Source organism: Penicillium antarcticum, assembly GCF_028974205.1.
Source record: "Penicillium antarcticum strain IBT 31339 chromosome Unknown utg000004l_segment0_segment0, whole genome shotgun sequence".
In the NCBI taxonomy this organism is placed as follows: domain Eukaryota; kingdom Fungi; phylum Ascomycota; class Eurotiomycetes; order Eurotiales; family Aspergillaceae; genus Penicillium; species Penicillium antarcticum.
In genome coordinates, this window is record NW_026695302.1 from 1,292,044 (window position 1) to 1,308,844 (window position 16,801).

The following is a 16,801-nucleotide window of genomic DNA, read 5'->3' on the forward strand; positions in this document are numbered from 1 at the left end:
CATAAATCATACTAGTTATGCTAGTTATGCTAGCATCGCCCTATGGCGTTCAAACTTGCTCATTGAGCAGAGGCGCTCTCTCGCGATCAGTCGACTCAGGGTGTGCGACACGACGGAAGAGACTGTCGCGACCAGTGTACTTGGTTGCAGAAATGTAGATAGAAACAACCAAGAACACGGCAAAGACCACAAAGGCGAAGATCCACTGCAAAGCGATGATCTTGATAGAGACTTGTCGCAGAGCCAGGGCTGGAGGGATATATATATTAGCAAATGATCTGCTGTATATCTGACACCAACATCATAGGATGGGGGCCTGCAAGGGGGGGAGAGAAGGGTAATACTCACACAGTGTCAAGATACTAAGACAATATCCAAGAATATAATCCTCACGCAGGACAATATCGAACAATCCCACAACCAGAATAACCCAGATGAAAATATTGGCGACAATTCTTCCAGGGAGATTGTGGCTGTGCACGGCGACAGCACCGTTCCAGAACAACGCTGTCAATGTCCAGGCATAGGGACCTGCAACAGCTGGGAGGTGGACGAATGCTGGCAGACCGCGGTGGCGCCAGTAAGTAATCCACTGGTTGAGGAAGTGGAAAATGAGGACGACCTCAGCGCCCCAGAAGTAATTGCGGGTCCAGAGGAGGATCCAGACGAAGAGGAAGAGGTTGTTCAGGATGAAGTGGGTGGCGACGTTGGCAGCAGCTGTGACCAGCACATTGTTCTTTGAGAAGAGGTGGTAGACGTAGCTTAGCTGGGAGAGAAGGAGGAGGATCCTATACTCTGGTTAGTACGTTGGGGGGGGGGGGGTCATGGAGTGTGATATAGATATCCAGGCGGGAGATCGTCAACCTACCAATAAATCCCAGTGAGGGTAGTATTCTGACTGAACGGAGTGTTCCGCTTATTAGCCTGCTTCCAGATCTTCTTGCTCTTCTTAACATCGTCCGGCGAGTGGACAGAGTAGTAAATGCCGACTACCACGACCAAGGCCCAGGTGAGGGGTACAAGGACGCGGTAGGTATTCAGCGAGCTGGCGCTGTGGGTCTCGCGTCTAGCGAAGGGATTGAAGGAAACCATGGTGAATATAGCCCGGATGAAGCTATGGGAGAAAAAGCCAAAGTAGGAGAAGGGGCTACATATAGCTGGAGATCCCCAGGTCTGGTGACCTGCAGACCAATGGCACCATCGCCCGGAAATCCTGTATGCAGTAATGAGGTCAAGTTGTATGATGTCATCTTATTTGCTTCAAAGGATATACCTTCAAAGTGATACTGTCTGGTTTTATGAGCTATCTCCATCTCTATTTATAATATTCACTCTTACTGCCTCTGAGTAGAGAGCCCAACGTTGAAGCAAAAGAGAGATCCGAGAGTCCCAAGGTCCCCCCGGACATGAAGTGGCGTCCCCGCACGGTCTACCTTGGAAGACCAGCCTGCACTTGGCCGAGTCAATATAGGTCAAACAGCAGGGATGTGAGACAAGGTCAAACTGGGAAATGTCCGAGCACTCAACTACAACTGGCAGAGAGGCATTTGACTTGCCTATCAGGGAATGCGGGGCAACCTTATGTGGGCGATCAGTGCAACTATTTCAGGTTCTATAGTTGTCTATACACAATTGCATATCATGTTGGATTGGGTATCAACGAATACATCTAACTCTATAGACCCCGCGCAACTCTAACTTCCTCCAGAAGACGCTGATGAATCGAAGCAGGCGCAACAACCATACCATAACACCCCGCCAATGTCCGACCCTGTGAACAATCCACGGCCCGCCCTTCCAGATCAGAGACCACACAGCCCAACTCCTGCACAATAAGCATACCACCTGCATGATCCCAGATCTTGGACCGATACTCCTTACTCAGTGGCACCTTGATGAAGGCATTACACCCACCCTGCACGGCAATAGCGACATAACGCATCTGCGCCGACCACAGGTCAACTGGGTTAGGCCATGGAGCGCCCAGTCCAGCTGCGACGCGCCCGTGGACCTCCAGGTTCTGCGTTGTGGCGGCCTTCGTATCGATGAAGTGCACTGCGGAGGTATCTGTGATCTGCGGGATCTGCTCGAGCGGTCTGGAGGGGAGGAGGGCGCCTGGGCCCATCGGCTGGATAGTTGCGCCGTGGCCAGCTACTGCAGCAAGGAGTTGTCCGTGACCATCGCGGTCGACGAGTGTCTCTGCGACGAGTCCTGATGCCCGTAGGTTCGGGCAGCCTAGCACGCCAATCTTTTGCTGTCCGTTCTCTACTAGGGAAAGACAGACGGCATATTGCTCGCCGCGAATGAAAGTCGCTGTGCCATCCACCGGATCCAGGGTCCAGGTTCGGCTGGTGGGGGTGCAGTTGCCCTTTGCGCCGAGATCGATTAGGTCAAGGAGTTCCTCGCGGGTTCGCGGGGTGTGGAGGAGGGCCTCGCCGGCTTCGTCGTCGAGGTGGGTTTCTGTTGCTAGTTCCCAGGTTCGTTCGAGAAGGACTGGGTTTTCGCGGAGGGCTGTGGCGTCTTCTTCACCGACAATCTCGTCGTTGGGGAAGACGTGGTGAATTGCTGCGATGATTGAGGCTTGTGCGGCGAAGTCGGCAATGGTTACTGGGGACGCATCGCTCTTGTCTAAGGCACCTTTGTCCACTGCTGACAGGAGTTTCCTAGTAATGAGGGCCGCTCGTTGCACTGCTAGGCTGGCAAGTTGGAGTTCTTGGGCGTAGGGGCTATCCATTGTTGAAAATGGGGCTGGTATGGTCGTTCTGGAACAGGAGGGGGTAGTGTGGGAGGCCTCCAGAAGAATTGGCCAATTTTTAAAGTAAAAAAAAAAGCAATATACAAATCAAGATCGGTGACGCAGTGGCATATATTTTCCCACAGGATCGCCGAAGGACGTCACGTGAGGTGAATCACCAAGGTAAATTGTCTACGTCATATCATATCTGGATGGGTCCGCTGGTCGAGATTTACTATGGAGTAGATATCTAAAATTGGAATAACTTGCCACAATGAGCAGCTGCGTTGGAGAAATTACGTGGGATGTAATAGAAGCCAGATAAGTCATGAAGATTGATAATGGGTATAGGCCCGTAAAAGCCAGAAGGGTGCGTGGTGTGTCTAGCCCCAGCTCATAGGTATATCGCAGAACGCCGAACAATGATGTAAACCGAGAGAAATGAGCAAAATCAGAAGGGTGCAAAGGCCAGCTCGTAAGCAAAGGCCAAGCTCATCTTCGCGTGCTGCAGCATGTGATCAAAGCTGAGGTACTCGATCTTGTCTTCGGTGGTGTGGATCTTCTTGTCGGAGTTCTCAAATTGGGACTCAATCACGAATGCCGAGGGGTATCCATACCGACTGGCGGAGGCATGATCAGAGCAAGCATAACCGCACTTGGTCTCGACGTAGGGGACATCGCAGTAGGTGGTGATGACCGTCTTGATGAAGGAAGTGAGGCCCTGGTCGACATAGTCGATAATGACACCAACAGACTCCTTCTCACCAGCGTCGAGAGTTCCCTGGACATAGCCAGTCATGTCCTGCTGGAGCATAGCCTTGACATTGCGCGACTCCTTCTTGTACTGAGCGTAGACAGCCTGGGAGCCAAGCAGACCACCCTCTTCCGCAGAGTACCAGTGGAACTCGACGGTGTTGTGGGCCTTGCCTTGGGCGATAGCCTCCGACCGCAGCAGGGCACGAAGAGCTTCGAGAATGGTGACGGTTCCACTGCCATCGTCATCGGCGCCAGGTGCAGCCAGAATGGATGGAAGGAACAGATTGATGCTATCCTGGTGGGAGCCTAACACGACGGTGTTGTTGGTCTCGCCGGGGATGCGGGCGATAATGCTGAATTGGCCCCATGGGTGAGAGAAGCGCTCAACGGTCGCGCCGTGGTCGCTAGCGCCAGATTCATGAATTGCAGCGGTCACCTGGTCGAATAGCCATGTTGCAGACTCGATACCAGTCTTGGACTTGTAGTAGCGAGTATGGAACGAGGTGAAGTGCTTCAGGTTGTTCAGCATGTTCGCCTTGTCGAGAGTCTTAGAAAGAGGGTGGATAACATCCGAGTGCTTCATCTCCTGGGGATAGTGAACGATGCGCGAAGTGTGCAAGGTTCCATAGGAGCCTGATCGCCATTCATCGGTGACATCGATGAAGTTGACTCCGTCCTATCAAATGTTAGCGATGGTCAATTTGAAGCAAGAGATATTAACATACCAGCTTAAGGGACCACTTCTCCTCTTCCGTCACCCAGCGGGTCTGGTATGGGGCCAGTTCGATCAGAGACTTTGATTGCGGGTTCTGGACGATCGAAGGCGCCAAAGGCTGTTGCTCGGGGTTAACCAATGCCAACGCGGTCGCAGTTGCGCTTAGCGCAAGAGGTGTGAGGAACTTCATGATGGATGTAATAATAAGAAAATAGAGAGAGAAAAGAAAAGAGGATGAGGAGAAGGGTTTTAAAGCTTTCGGAGCTAAGACGGGATTGAGAATGGGGGCGGTCTCACGCGCCTTGTTACCCTTTAAGCGCCAAGTTCTGGACCCCGCGCTAGGCTTTCACATTTATTCTTAGCGCTTGTTTCCCGGTCTACCCGACTAGACTACAGTATCTTCGTTTCGTGTTGAAACACTGATCAAAATAATATCCATGGTGTTAAGCCATGAGCCATGTTCAGTCATAATGTTCATTCCGCATAGGCGATCTGGGGAGGTGGAGAATGCCCCCACCATGACTATCCCATGAGTCACCGGAGATAGCCAGTACGAACCTCGGGCAGTACACTGTGAGAGGAGTATAAAGCCCTGGAGGATTCAAGGGCTCCACCCTTGTCAGCCTCGGGCAGTCTCAGCCTCAGTCTCAAATAGGAACTTAGGGCTAGGGCTAAACACTATCACTTTCCACCAATCACAGTCCGTGTCCAGCCCCGTGCAGCCCTCCATTGGGGCTTATCTCTGGCCTTATCCTACCTCTCTTCCCCTCCTCTATCTCTCTATCTCCTCTCTGTACTGTACTCCCCTCATGGCTATTCACCCGCGACTTCGCCCTGAGGGCTCTGCGACCCTATCGCCTCAGCAAGCTCTGGCAATCTCGGCGTGGTCAGAGCAACATGCAGTGGCGTCCCTGCAGGACATGACCCTCGGGGACTCCCCTGCAGACCGAACCCCTTCCACACCGACTCCAACACGCTCAACTCTACGCGGTGCCACCGTGTCGCTGTCGATTCCGCTCGACGACGAAGCCGCTCCCGCAGCACAGACCGAGTCGCGTCCCCCGCAGGTCAGCTTCAGACGCCGCGAGCCTCTGCAGCGTGATATCGGGAAGCGACGGGAAGCCCTCCTCAAGGGTAAGGATGGGAGCCGGCGGAGACAGCGCTGGGAGAACGGTATGTTCCACATGTACGAGCTGGGTTGGAGTGAATGACTCGGTCATTGGCGCGTGTTGGCACGTGAATTTGCATGCTGACCGGATATCAGATCGCCTGTTGCACAACCCCTGGGCCGAACCCCCATCTTCCAAGGACTGGGATATCCAGCCTACATATACCCGCCATGACCCCATGCCTTATTACCTTGCGCCGTTGTGGGACGTTCACTACTCTCATAAAGTAGACCATCAGTCGGCTATGAAGACGGCCAAGGGTGCTGAGAAGCATCATATCCCCAAGGAACTCCGGTTGAAGTTGAAGCATGCACGTGCTGCACGTGGCATGCTCCAAGACCTGGAGGAAGAGATTCGTCTTTTCATTCGTAAGTGGAACGAGAAGCAGGTCCTGTTGCGGAACGAGGGCTTGCAAGATGCTCCGGACTCGGCCAGTGATTCGGAAGACGAGATTGTCTTTGTTGGGCGCAATGGCCAGATGCACGACGCGCCTGAGCGGAAGGAGAGACTTCGTCAACTGCGGGAAGAGATGAGCTCTCACAGTGAGCGCGATGGTGAGAAGATGGTATATGAGAGTCCGGTAGATGAACGGGCAGCTGGATTTGGGTAAGTTCTGCTTTTAACTTTATGGTGTACCATTTACTGACCATTTCAGTCGTTGGCTAGTTCACTCCATCGCCTCATACTATGGGTTGCATACCTGGTCAATCACAGTAGGCGACCGGCGAGAAGCCTATGTTGGCTTCCGACCTCCGGTCCCGGGAAGCCGGGCTGGGCTCCTCTCTCAGCCGGCTTGCAGCACAGAGGCCCTGGTTAAGCCAGGAGAGGATTTGCCTCAGCCTCTCTATGCGCAAGTTTAACTGTTATTCTTGTTTCCATGTTGGACATGTTTTCATTCGGGGTAATTTAGGGTAACGTGGGGACATAATGTTTCGCATTCAGACCAGTCCCGTTGTCTCTACGGCTGGTCATTCAGCTTCATTGGACATATTTTCTCGGTCGCAACTCAGGTTGGCCAGAGATCATCTCTAGCCTTCCAAGTAGATGCCTAAAGCAGTGGTCAGTTGGGCATCTTCATCGTAGGTGGAGGCTTAGTAGGGAAGCCTCGTTTGATGCGGATCTTGCTTAGGTAGCCCCGTGCGGTGATCTTGTCGTCATGGCAGGACTAGAGTTCCCCGAAAGCTCATCAGATAATTCAAACTGGAGGATGTGGCATCATTGTCTCTCAGTCCAGGGGTGTACTGTACGAGACTCTTTCTGCCCTGCTCCACCCGGAACGGACCGCACAGAGGCCCACGGTTTGCCATGACGTCCCAACTATGCCCTGACTGCAACTTCGAGAGTTTGGGAATTCCAATTCTAATGCAAATCCAAATTCAAGTTCATGTACGGTATTATTCAGAAGCAGAATTCACGCTTGGACGAGGCCTGAACCCTGACATAATGAAACTCGTGTCCAGACTTCGTTCTATGCAGGCGCCCGAGATCTCACTGGCCCGGGGATCACAGAGGGGGGGAGAACGAATTATCACTCGACACTGGAGACACATCACACAACCTAAGGGCTTTCTATAGGCACATTCTTAGTGAGGCTGGCTCTTTGTTATCGTTACCGGTGAGCCCTGGCCCTCTTATTGGGTGTCAAACAGCAAGTCTGGCTGAGGAGGGGTTTCATGGCCCATAGAAGATCGGGTACTGAAATGACGAGTTGACATTCCCCCCTTGACTTTTTGCCTTGTTTTCCTATTCTCCTATATCTTCCTGGTCTTTCCAATCGGGAAATCTTACCCCTGCTCTTTCCCTTTCATCATATGATCCCTTTAATCTCCCTAATCTTCCGAAGATTGCGGATACCTTAATTTCCCTTCATGCCAGCCCATCCCTCTCCCAACCCCACATCATGGGAATCTGACAATTGAATTCTGTTTCAAAATCAACAGAATCCGGGGGTGCATGTACCTTCGCCTTACCTACGGCTTATTTACGGCTGACTTGCGACTTATATCCGGCTCACCCCTTCTCCACCTGTTCCCTGTTCCCAGCTGTGGACCAGTGACTACATTATACATCAACTTTTCACAAATGGGCTCCTATAAATCATGTCAAGATCGCCCTGGTGGCGGCAGTTCCAGTTCAACGGATAGCTCGACATCCAAAAGTACCGCGGCTACAGCCCTGAGCGACCGTCCGAGCACCAAACGAAGAGATAGGACTGTAGTATACGAAGAACGAGCTCCAAGGCTTAGAGACTCGGTCTCCACATATGCTACATCGACAGATTCAGCCACAGATCTCCCGCCAGAGGGACCACGCTATGAAGTACACGAGCGGGAAGAATTCTTCCCGCTTGACGCTATCCCTTCTACCCCATCCTCTTTCGCGCCTTTGTTTCCTTCGTCGAGACGGTTGCTTATTCGCCATGACGATACCACCATCGACGGTAATATGAACCTGCGCGTCGACACGCCCGTCCATCTTCGGGACGGCTCGCAGCGCGATGTTATTCTCTTCCATCTCCGCATGTATGATCTCTTCTCGAGAAAGTTCTCCTTTCGTCGCTACTGCCGTGACTCGGGGCGGGAGGTATGTCATTCAGCAAGGAGAGAAGTCACCCCCGGTCAGGATAAACGTCCTGCGTTCCGTCGATCGTGGAGTTCCGTCTTTGCCAGTTTGCGGCCGGGTTCCAGTAGCAATGGTGCGCCCTCAACAAACACCACAGCAGCACATGGAGATCTCAAACGACAAGACTCTGGTTTCGGACCTGGCCATATCCCCAGCAAGAGTGCCAGTCACGAAGCAGGTCCGAGTGAAGATGTAGAAGGGGAAAAAGACCCAGGTACCGAAGCCGAGAGGCCGACACTGGTGGATACCATCCTTCTTGAATTCTCCAATTATGCACACGTCGAACTGAAGAGGAAAGGACCTGGCCTAAACAAGAAGTACGAGTATGAGTATTGGTCCACGAAGTATCAGTGGCGACGTGAGTTCCGCAAAGAGGGCGATCTGCATGAGGTGTCGTATTTCCTAGTGGACACGCGCACTTCCAAGACCATTGCCCATCTGGTCCCGGATACACTGGCGCCGCTCGATGCGGTTGAGGAGGAGAGCAAGGGGGGTTGGGTGCCACCGTCATCATTGTGGATCAGTGATCCTGCGGTTTATGAGCGGATGCCTGACATCGCCGAGTAAGTCCACGTCTGTCAAGGCTTTTACCTTGAGCTTCCCCTCTTTTATTTTTATCTTTTTTTATCTTTATTTTTTCCCTCTGAGGCTGATGATCCAAAGTGTGATTGTGGCTACAGGGATTGTGGCGCTAGTTGACGATTGCATTCGTCGCCGTTGGCATCAAGAGCGTCGGCCTTCGTGGATGCTCCCCGCTCAGCATTTGACGAAGAGCTTGGAGCGCATGGGCCCTCGGCGCCTGATCGGTCAAGTACTTCAGCGACGAGGATCTGCTTAAGCGACCAGGGGCACAGCTCATGAACCGTGGTTGAGATGTGTGAGCTGTTACTATCCTACAAGGATGAGACTTGATCTTGACGACCTAATGACTTGACGATGTGGTTTGTTTCTTATTCTGGCTTAGCTTTCGGATCTGGTTTTCTTGCTTTGGCCCGATATGGCCCTTGCTATTTTCTATTATTTTTCTGATTCTGTCTTTTATATTTATATTTCACCGTCTTCTCATCCGGTTGGCTGAATGTCTTGTTGGCTGAATGTCCTTCGGGTTTCAAGCCCAAGTCCGGGCGATCCTCTAGTCCGGATCTGACAGGGAACTGAAAGGGGCAGCTGATGGCACTTCCATATTGCATCTGGATTTGGAGCAGGGGACTCATCACATCTTGCATTGCATTGTTCTTTATCAGCCTGCGTGTACATGAACCCATACCTCGTGCGTTGCTATGCTGGCGTTGCATATTAGGAGTTCAAGCCTGACCGCTTCGCTTATGTAGATACGTACTTATGTAGGCATGAACCATGGTTCACCATGGGGTTTTATAGTACATACATATATTCGACTGGCTCTCAGCGCTTCCAAGTATCAGATCCCAGATACCCACCCCCCAAACAAGGGGAAACGCCAGACTAGCGCAGTGAAGAAAAAGCACATCCATTGTTCGCGATCGATTGGCTCTGAATGAATCTTTTCGGCTTTAGCGCAAGTGACAGCCCAAGGACCCTTGCTTGCCTTGCTCCCTTAGCGGAAAAAACAGCCAATGCCAGGTGTCGTTGGGGTTTATTCGGCTATTCTTGGCTAGTTAGCGCCTGCGAGTGCTTAAGCTGTGCGGGGCCCGTTGAGCAGAAGAACAGCTCTGAAGTGCCTAGTCCTCTGTCGAACATCGACGTGTTACGTGCATAGAGCCGCATTGATGAGAACCATGGTTGATGGCTATTTACTCTGCATGAATGCCCAACTCGCTTTGCCAAAGGGAGGCGAGAGTCTCCCGTTCGCTCCGACTGGAATGCCTTGACATCGAGGCTATACAATAGTAGTAAGCGTATGAATGGCAAAGCTGAATAATATTGCATTTCGTGTTCCTCGTCTCTAGCTATACGGCTAGCGTGACGTCCTTCGTACCTTTGTCCATGCGCGACACGCTTTGACGTTTCCGAAAATCCTCGCGTCATTCTATACTTCTTTCTGGGCCGAGACAGCGTTCATGCTTATGCAGGGCGGCCCGGTTGTTTTGGTAAAGAATCTCGGGGGAGTGTAAACGGCTTCCCCAAATCTGATGAGCTGGCAATACGGCCCAACGGAGTGAATACTCGGGCATCGCCATAGAGAATAAAAGATGCACTAGTTTAGCTCCGCTTTTTGGGCAGAGATTCAACCCCTCATGCATAGTCCAGGGTTTCCAGAAGGCGTTCCGCCGATTCGGTTGAAACTAATCTCGACTTGGAGCTCCATGGCTTATATGTGTAGAGAAATAAATAATTCTCAAGGCGGGACCGAAAAAGAAAAAGAAAAAAAAAAGGAAAATCAACGTGGGGTTCTCTGAGTTGTTCACTTTTCCATCCAATCCGCATTCATTTTTCTGAGAAGCTGTCTTCTTTTTTTTTTCCCCCTGGAGTCTTTGATAGAAGCCATTCCCTTTGTTTCCTATGTGGGACACATGTAGTATGATATTAGTAGCCCTTACTGTGATGCCTAGCGTTTCTTCAAGGGCTTTTAGTAGGCGTGCGCCGGGCCGTTCCAGCTTGCAGCCTCAAATGATCCGCATGTTCTTCCCATTGCCCTCCTTGACTGGTGGATAAGAGAGGGGGGGGGTTAGTTGACGCTTTGCCATGTCCACATCGACATGCATAAGCCCGCCCCGTTAGGTTTGACGGTTAGGCTGCTGTTTGTCTCCAGGGGGGAGGGAATAATTAAAAATTAATTGCGAAAAATGAAAAATCAAACAGAAAAAAGAAAAGAAGAAAAAAAAGCATGCGAGAACGGCCCTTTTGGCCTTGAAGATATGGCCCACTGTTTATATGACTCCCCGCTCCCCATGATGCTCCCTGATGGACATTTAAAAGGACCTCTACATTTACCAATCGCGTCCAATCGAGGTTGATCTCTTCTTTATATCTTCGTGTCTTGGAGTGCTTTGGCCTTTTCGCTTCTTCTATACTTCTTCCGTTATCCCCCAATTGAGTTCTACTTTCGACACCTCAACATCTTCCCCCTCCCCAATTCCACTTCATACCTCAATTGAAACTCTCAACCTCTATTTCTCTATTCCTCAATATGTCATTCACCGGTGCTCAGGGGACTAGCATTAGCAGCCGGCCTAGCTGGCAAGATCAGCTCAATGGTAAGCATTCAGCCCTCCAGAGCGTGTCCAGAGCCCAGCTCCAAGCCCACCACAAGTGGCGCTTGACAATATTACCCGACTGACCTTCATCAGCATACTGTAGCAGTACCAAACGGACTCCTCCAGTCTTCAACATCGTCTCCGATCGGCGAGGTACTTTCCCAATACTCTGCCCCTCCTCCTCTGCCCACCATCATTTCCTTTCCCAGGATTTGTGCTATTTTATCTCATACCTGTCAACTCAATCAGCTCACCTTACCTATGTCCGCCTATTCCTTGTGTGTGTCTCGGCATTGCAGGAAGGGTGTGGAGTCTTGCAGAATGAGAGAGAATTCCCCCCTCTATTGCCCCCCATCACTTGTACACCGACTTTTAGTTTCTGATTTGACAGATGCTAATTCAGCTTTGGAAATACAGGAGGTCGTACTGCCTGGTCTAGTACTGTCACCGTCCAGGGTCTTCCGGGTACTGTCGCTGCCCGCTACTGGTATGATGGCCAGTACGTGAACAATGCGAAAGAGGACGCCGCCGAGGTCGCCCTGAAGCAGTTGAGCTCGCAACCTAGAGCTTCGACCGTCTATCCCGGACAACTCTACACCCAGCAATCGACCGGTTTTGGTCGAGGTGCGGGTGGATTCTGAGTGAATCCTTTATTTCCTTACTCGTCTTGGGTGGCTTTTTCTTCTTTTCTTGTGTTTTTACCAAATTTCTTCTTCCTTGTTCCGGGATCCCTGTTTTATTGGATAGATGTGTGTGTGTTGATTTGTTCTCAATTGCTGCTAACAGCTGTGGCCACTCGTCCTGGGCGCGGGATCCACAGTCCTTACAAAACATACCCTTGCTATTGCTTTTCTCACTTGCGTTTTGCGCTGCAGGGAAAAATTCTTCTCACCGCACCCAACCCTGCCTCCTTTTTCCCACGTCGACGCCCGTTTTCTCCGAAGCTCGCTGGAATGTATGCATTATTCGGCCGACGACTATCCTAGCCGTTCCCGGTTTCTGCAGGATTTGCCCACAGTTCGTGATCATCTGCCATGCACTGTCGATGTCTGGGTCATGAGATGGCCAAGCTGCGCCAAATGAAAGACGATCAAGTTTCCCACCTACGCCACATGCGGTATCCTTGACAGATGACGGGTTCCAATGCAGGTCACTACCTGATTTCGCACCTGTGGAACCCTGAACCCGTCCATCGTGATACCCAGCCAACCCGAGACCCCGACAGCCCAGGTACGGTGTGGTGTCTAGGGATTTGGGCCTCGTGTGAGACCGGTGCTTCCGGAAACTCGCCAAGATGTTCTGGGACTACGACTCCCTTGGAATATACCATTTGCCGACAGATTATTTGTTTCTACTTCCCATTTGGGGGGGGGGGGAGGATCAGACAAGGCGCGCTTTGTGATTTTGTTTGTGTTTTGGATTCTGGATTTGCCTTGAGACAAAAAGCAAACAGGATATACTTCGCTGTTCTCGTTTGTGGAGGGTCGCGTCAAGTGACTATAATATGTTTGATCTTTGAGGGTGACTTGTCTGTCGCATGAATGGATCATACCTGATGCACCTGCTGCGTGGCTCGGATAAAAACCTTGGAATTCTCACCTCAAAGCCCAGATTGGCACCCGCAAGGAGTATAATCCTTGTCTGCCCTGTCGGCTGCTTACACCTGGAGCCGGACAAATGCTTGTCGATTTGTAGTACAACGGAAAGCCACTCGCCCAAATCTTAACCTTGACACATAGCACAGGCAGCTTGGAAAAACAGGCAAAGGTTCCGAGGGCATTGCAGGAACAACGCAGCACATGGACTTCCATTTCTGGGTAATTCACCCTGAAAATGGACTTGTCCCATCCTTTGTCCCCTTACTTGATTGATTTTGTTTATATGCTATTTTCGTTTGATTTAGTTGTATGCGTTTGACAGGAGTTTCTTTGATCTGTTTCTTTACTTAGTCTGTTAGGCTGCTGGGTTTGGGCAATTTGGACATGGATCTGGATTGGGGTTATATTATATTGGTATCATACATGGATGGTACTGGGCTTTGGTCTGGTCTGGCCGGGCTCAGTCTCTATCAGATTGGTCTATTTTCTCTTTGTTACTATAGGACTACAGAATATCGACAGGACCTTTTCTTAGTAGACGTTATTTCCTCCTCCCTCTATAATTTCAATATATTTGTCGGGACAATATCCTCCATTCATCTCGACCGGGACGTTGCAACGTTCTTTGTCGTTTTGTTGAGAGTTGCGGGTTCTTCGCCGCATTGGCCTCCTGGTTGCGGAAATTGCATATCCGCGGTTGGGATAGCGTTGCCATGTGTCGAGCCAAACACTAATCTCCGATGCGTATTCAAGTTGGGCAGCATTTTAACGGGAAAGTCGCGGATTTATAATCCGCACATACATAGAATGGGAGAGTAGGTGGTCGCTTTAGAGGTATAGTATACTCCGATGTTGAGTTGAGTTGTTTTTAACTCACCCTGGAACCGTGGATTGCTCTGAACTCTAATCCTTAGCGAACCCTAACTCCCCTCGCCCTTACCGAGGCAATCCAACGGTTTTTTACGTTTTGGATGCAAAATTCCAAGGCGATCATTCTACTAACATTGAGTTCTTGAATTATCTATCTTGAAAAGTATACAGATCACCAGTAACTGACTGATCGTCAATAATCTTGCTGGATCTAGCGCCCGTACCAAAATAACTTGCTGATCCACCATCCAATCTAGGCATCCGTGACACTCAGCATTGTTCGGGCGGTGGCTATGTCGCCCATGATATACGAGCCCGCGAGTAAAGTCATGATACAAAGGAGACATTTTTCTCCCGAATCAGGCATACACCAAATACCTTCGTGGGAGTGAAATAAGCACTATATAACTTGGGACGAAAGTCCTGTGTCGATTGCCTCCACACATCCTCAAACGTTACGTCTCCAATCTCAAACAGAGTATCTTACAATTGGTACCTCAAACACCACAATTATTACTCGATTATAGTCCATCATTTATCCAATCAAACCATGTGTTTCGGTTCATCGAGCAACAAGCAGGATGATTCTCCGCCGCCGCGCCGAGTACCATATGGCAACGAAGCCTATGAACATTACAGATATGAAAAAGACTACGAGAAGTATCTGAAGAAACAAAAGAAGCGCCGCTCGAATAATGCTACCATTGCTGCATGTGCGGGAGCGGGAGCGGCGAGTGGATGTGGAGGCGGTGGTGGGTGCTAGATCTGGAGAACGCCAACAAGATGATGATTTTTGACAAATACTGCAATTTATTAATTATCGTCGGGTATTTCCGGTTTATTTGTGCTAAGCAAATAGACCGGGAATTTTCGGGTGGCATGTATAGTAAAAATCCAAGCCTTGCATAAAGGACTCCCTACACGAGACTTTATCATTATCTCCTCACACATGGATAGCTCATTATTTGTCATAAATAGATTAACCTGTGTCTGTTCCTTCATCAATCAGATGTAGCCTTAGCTTTGTAGATCCAATTCTGCAGCCCGGAAGCCGAGAACAAATCTTTTCTACACATCAACTTTCTCTCCGTATGTCTCCAACTTATTTCTTAGTATGCAAATCTCGTTCCGTCTCTCGCCCCATCTCCGCGGCGATTTCTCCAGCCATAGTAAAGCCTCAATAAAATACAACCGGCTGTCACGAACAACAGCAACGCTGCATTAGTCCAGTGGCCTGTTGGATACCCTTTCTTTGCTTCGTCACTTTTGTAGATCCAGACTCCGACAATTTGGCCCGGAGCGCCGAATGAAACATTCAATGCGATTGCGAGCCCTGCACCCGCAGTTGAGCGGAGGTTGGAGGAGAGCCATCCTAGTAAAGGCGGAATACATGCAAAGGAACCACTGGCCGCGACGATGAGACATCCGTAGCGACTCTGATTCTGAGTTAGTTTCTTGTTGAGCTCATGACGTCTGCTTTAGTGTTTCAGTTTCATACCTGGTAGGAACTGGCAGGCAAAACAGCAGATGCGAGAAAGCCCATTGCGCCAATGAAAGAGAAAACAGCGGAATGAAGACCGCGACTAATCCAGTAATGTAAGTTCAATGCCTTAATTATTCCATTCGGGAAGAAATACCTGTTGAAATGGTCCGCAGACCAAGCCACAATAACAGTCACAACGTACGCTACCGCATACGGGGGCACAGTCATCAACTGAGCACGGAGATTTGAGTACCCCAAGCCAGAAGTAATAGCCGGCGTGAAAAGAGAAAGGCTCGAAAATGGTGTCGATATACCAAAGTATACCGCATAGTGAGCATATAATCTCCAATCTGTCAGTGTGCCCTTTGCATCCTCCCATGACATGGCACTAGCAGAACCTTTGGATCCCTCCTTGACCAGACGGTGCTCTGCGAGCTCTTTCTCCTCATTAGAAAGCCACTTTGCAGTCTCAGGGTAGTCTGGTAGAAAGAACCAGACCAGAAAAGCAGAAGCACAGGAAGGTGCTCCCTCGATGATGAATAGCCACCTCCACGCAGAAAGGCCATGGGCACCGTTCATGTGACCGACGCCGAAGGCGATAGCTCCGCCAAAAGCTCCGGCTAAGGTTGCTGAGGCAAGAATCAGAGCTACGCGGATGGATCGCTCTGAATTGCGGTACCAGAACGTGAGGTAGTAAACGAAACCGGGAAATAGGCCGGCTTCCATTACTCCTAGTAGGAATCGTAGTCCGGTGACTTGAGCGTAATTGTGCACCCCTCCAAGACCCATGGTCGTTGCACCCCATGAGAGCATGAGGAAAGCAATCCAACGCTATTTCGTGTTAGTCCCGCAACCGCCAATGGAAGTCATGCTAGAGTGAGTGAACGTACGCTGGGCTTGAGCTTTTTCAACAAGTAATTTGAGGGTACTTCAAATAGTGCATATGCAATGAGGAAAACCATCAATGCAATCCTTCGGAAGTTAGCGGTCTCTCCTGAGCGGTCTGTCATGGACACACTCACGTAAATTGATACGAGGTCATATTCGTCTCCGTGAGGAGATCATTTTCGGTGTCCGAGTTGAGAATTTTGGCATTCCCTAACAATCTTAGCTTTGAATTGGCTTCCTTTGTTGGGGCTTGACATACCGATGTTTGACCGATCAAGATAACAAAGTAAGTATATACCAGCACACAGAGGAACAATCCGCAGATCCTGTTTCCAGACTAGGGCCTTTTCTCGCGCTTCGAGGGCTGAATCAGTAGCTTCTGGGTTGGCAACCTATATTAGTGTTAGTCTGCAATAAACACATTCAAGCTCCGTGCCCGGAACAAGGGGTATCTGAAGAGACCTCTGAGGCATATTCCACATCTTGGATATACTTTTCTGTTGCCATATTGACTGGACTGCCAAGCGTACAGGAGAGTGACAGAAAGACAGAATCAGGGGAATTCTGAGTCCCGCTTGCTTGCTTTTTTTTCTCTAATTCATTTCTTGGCTCGAATCAAGGGCCTCGGATCCCCGCACTAAACTGACGCGGCATTCCTCCGAATTATCCCCAATAGTAGTCGGGTTCGGATGTACTACTTTCGGGACTGGCTGATGAGGCGTCTCAATGCTTAAATTGCTTGGCTAAATAACTTCGCTATAGGGGCGCAATTGGGTGAATTCGAGGTTCC

General features: G+C 50.2%; 8 protein-coding genes across 8 annotated transcripts; 4 read left to right on the forward strand and 4 right to left on the reverse strand.

Moving 5' to 3' along the window:
• Positions 1-49: 49 nt before the first annotated feature.
• N7508_004470 (DUF1774 domain-containing protein) lies at positions 50-1,092 on the reverse strand (the record flags this gene model as incomplete). Its single annotated transcript, XM_058462536.1, has 3 exons — positions 50-249; positions 349-788; positions 869-1,092. The coding sequence occupies 3 exons, from the start codon at positions 1,090-1,092 to the stop codon at positions 50-52; spliced, it is 864 nt and encodes a 287-aa protein (XP_058321161.1).
• Positions 1,093-1,675: 583 nt separating this feature from the next.
• Positions 1,676-2,734, reverse strand: N7508_004471 (inositol monophosphatase family protein; the record flags this gene model as incomplete). The annotated part of the gene is made up of 1 exon (XM_058462537.1): positions 1,676-2,734. The coding sequence occupies one exon, from the start codon at positions 2,732-2,734 to the stop codon at positions 1,676-1,678; it is 1,059 nt and encodes a 352-aa protein (XP_058321162.1).
• Positions 2,735-3,185: 451 nt separating this feature from the next.
• On the reverse strand, positions 3,186-4,395 carry lap1 (putative aminopeptidase; the record flags this gene model as incomplete). Its single annotated transcript, XM_058462538.1, has 2 exons — positions 3,186-4,166; positions 4,216-4,395. 2 exons carry the CDS (start codon positions 4,393-4,395, stop codon positions 3,186-3,188), a joined length of 1,161 nt encoding a protein of 386 aa, XP_058321163.1.
• Positions 4,396-5,014: 619 nt separating this feature from the next.
• On the forward strand, positions 5,015-6,234 carry N7508_004473 (uncharacterized protein; the record flags this gene model as incomplete). The annotated part of the gene is made up of 3 exons (XM_058462539.1): positions 5,015-5,378; positions 5,470-5,980; positions 6,030-6,234. The coding sequence occupies 3 exons, from the start codon at positions 5,015-5,017 to the stop codon at positions 6,232-6,234; spliced, it is 1,080 nt and encodes a 359-aa protein (XP_058321164.1).
• Positions 6,235-7,456: 1,222 nt separating this feature from the next.
• Positions 7,457-8,834, forward strand: N7508_004474 (uncharacterized protein; the record flags this gene model as incomplete). The annotated part of the gene is made up of 2 exons (XM_058462540.1): positions 7,457-8,559; positions 8,660-8,834. The coding sequence occupies 2 exons, from the start codon at positions 7,457-7,459 to the stop codon at positions 8,832-8,834; spliced, it is 1,278 nt and encodes a 425-aa protein (XP_058321165.1).
• Positions 8,835-11,105: 2,271 nt separating this feature from the next.
• On the forward strand, positions 11,106-11,813 carry N7508_004475 (double-stranded RNA binding motif domain-containing protein; the record flags this gene model as incomplete). Its single annotated transcript, XM_058462541.1, has 3 exons — positions 11,106-11,172; positions 11,266-11,325; positions 11,590-11,813. The coding sequence occupies 3 exons, from the start codon at positions 11,106-11,108 to the stop codon at positions 11,811-11,813; spliced, it is 351 nt and encodes a 116-aa protein (XP_058321166.1).
• Positions 11,814-14,190: 2,377 nt separating this feature from the next.
• Positions 14,191-14,403, forward strand: N7508_004476 (uncharacterized protein; the record flags this gene model as incomplete). Its single annotated transcript, XM_058462542.1, has 1 exon — positions 14,191-14,403. The coding sequence occupies one exon, from the start codon at positions 14,191-14,193 to the stop codon at positions 14,401-14,403; it is 213 nt and encodes a 70-aa protein (XP_058321167.1).
• Positions 14,404-14,708: 305 nt separating this feature from the next.
• Positions 14,709-16,518, reverse strand: N7508_004477 (uncharacterized protein; the record flags this gene model as incomplete). Its single annotated transcript, XM_058462543.1, has 8 exons — positions 14,709-14,835; positions 14,886-15,076; positions 15,139-15,223; positions 15,278-15,954; positions 16,014-16,095; positions 16,146-16,221; positions 16,271-16,403; positions 16,474-16,518. 8 exons carry the CDS (start codon positions 16,516-16,518, stop codon positions 14,709-14,711), a joined length of 1,416 nt encoding a protein of 471 aa, XP_058321168.1.
• Positions 16,519-16,801: the final 283 nt, after the last annotated feature.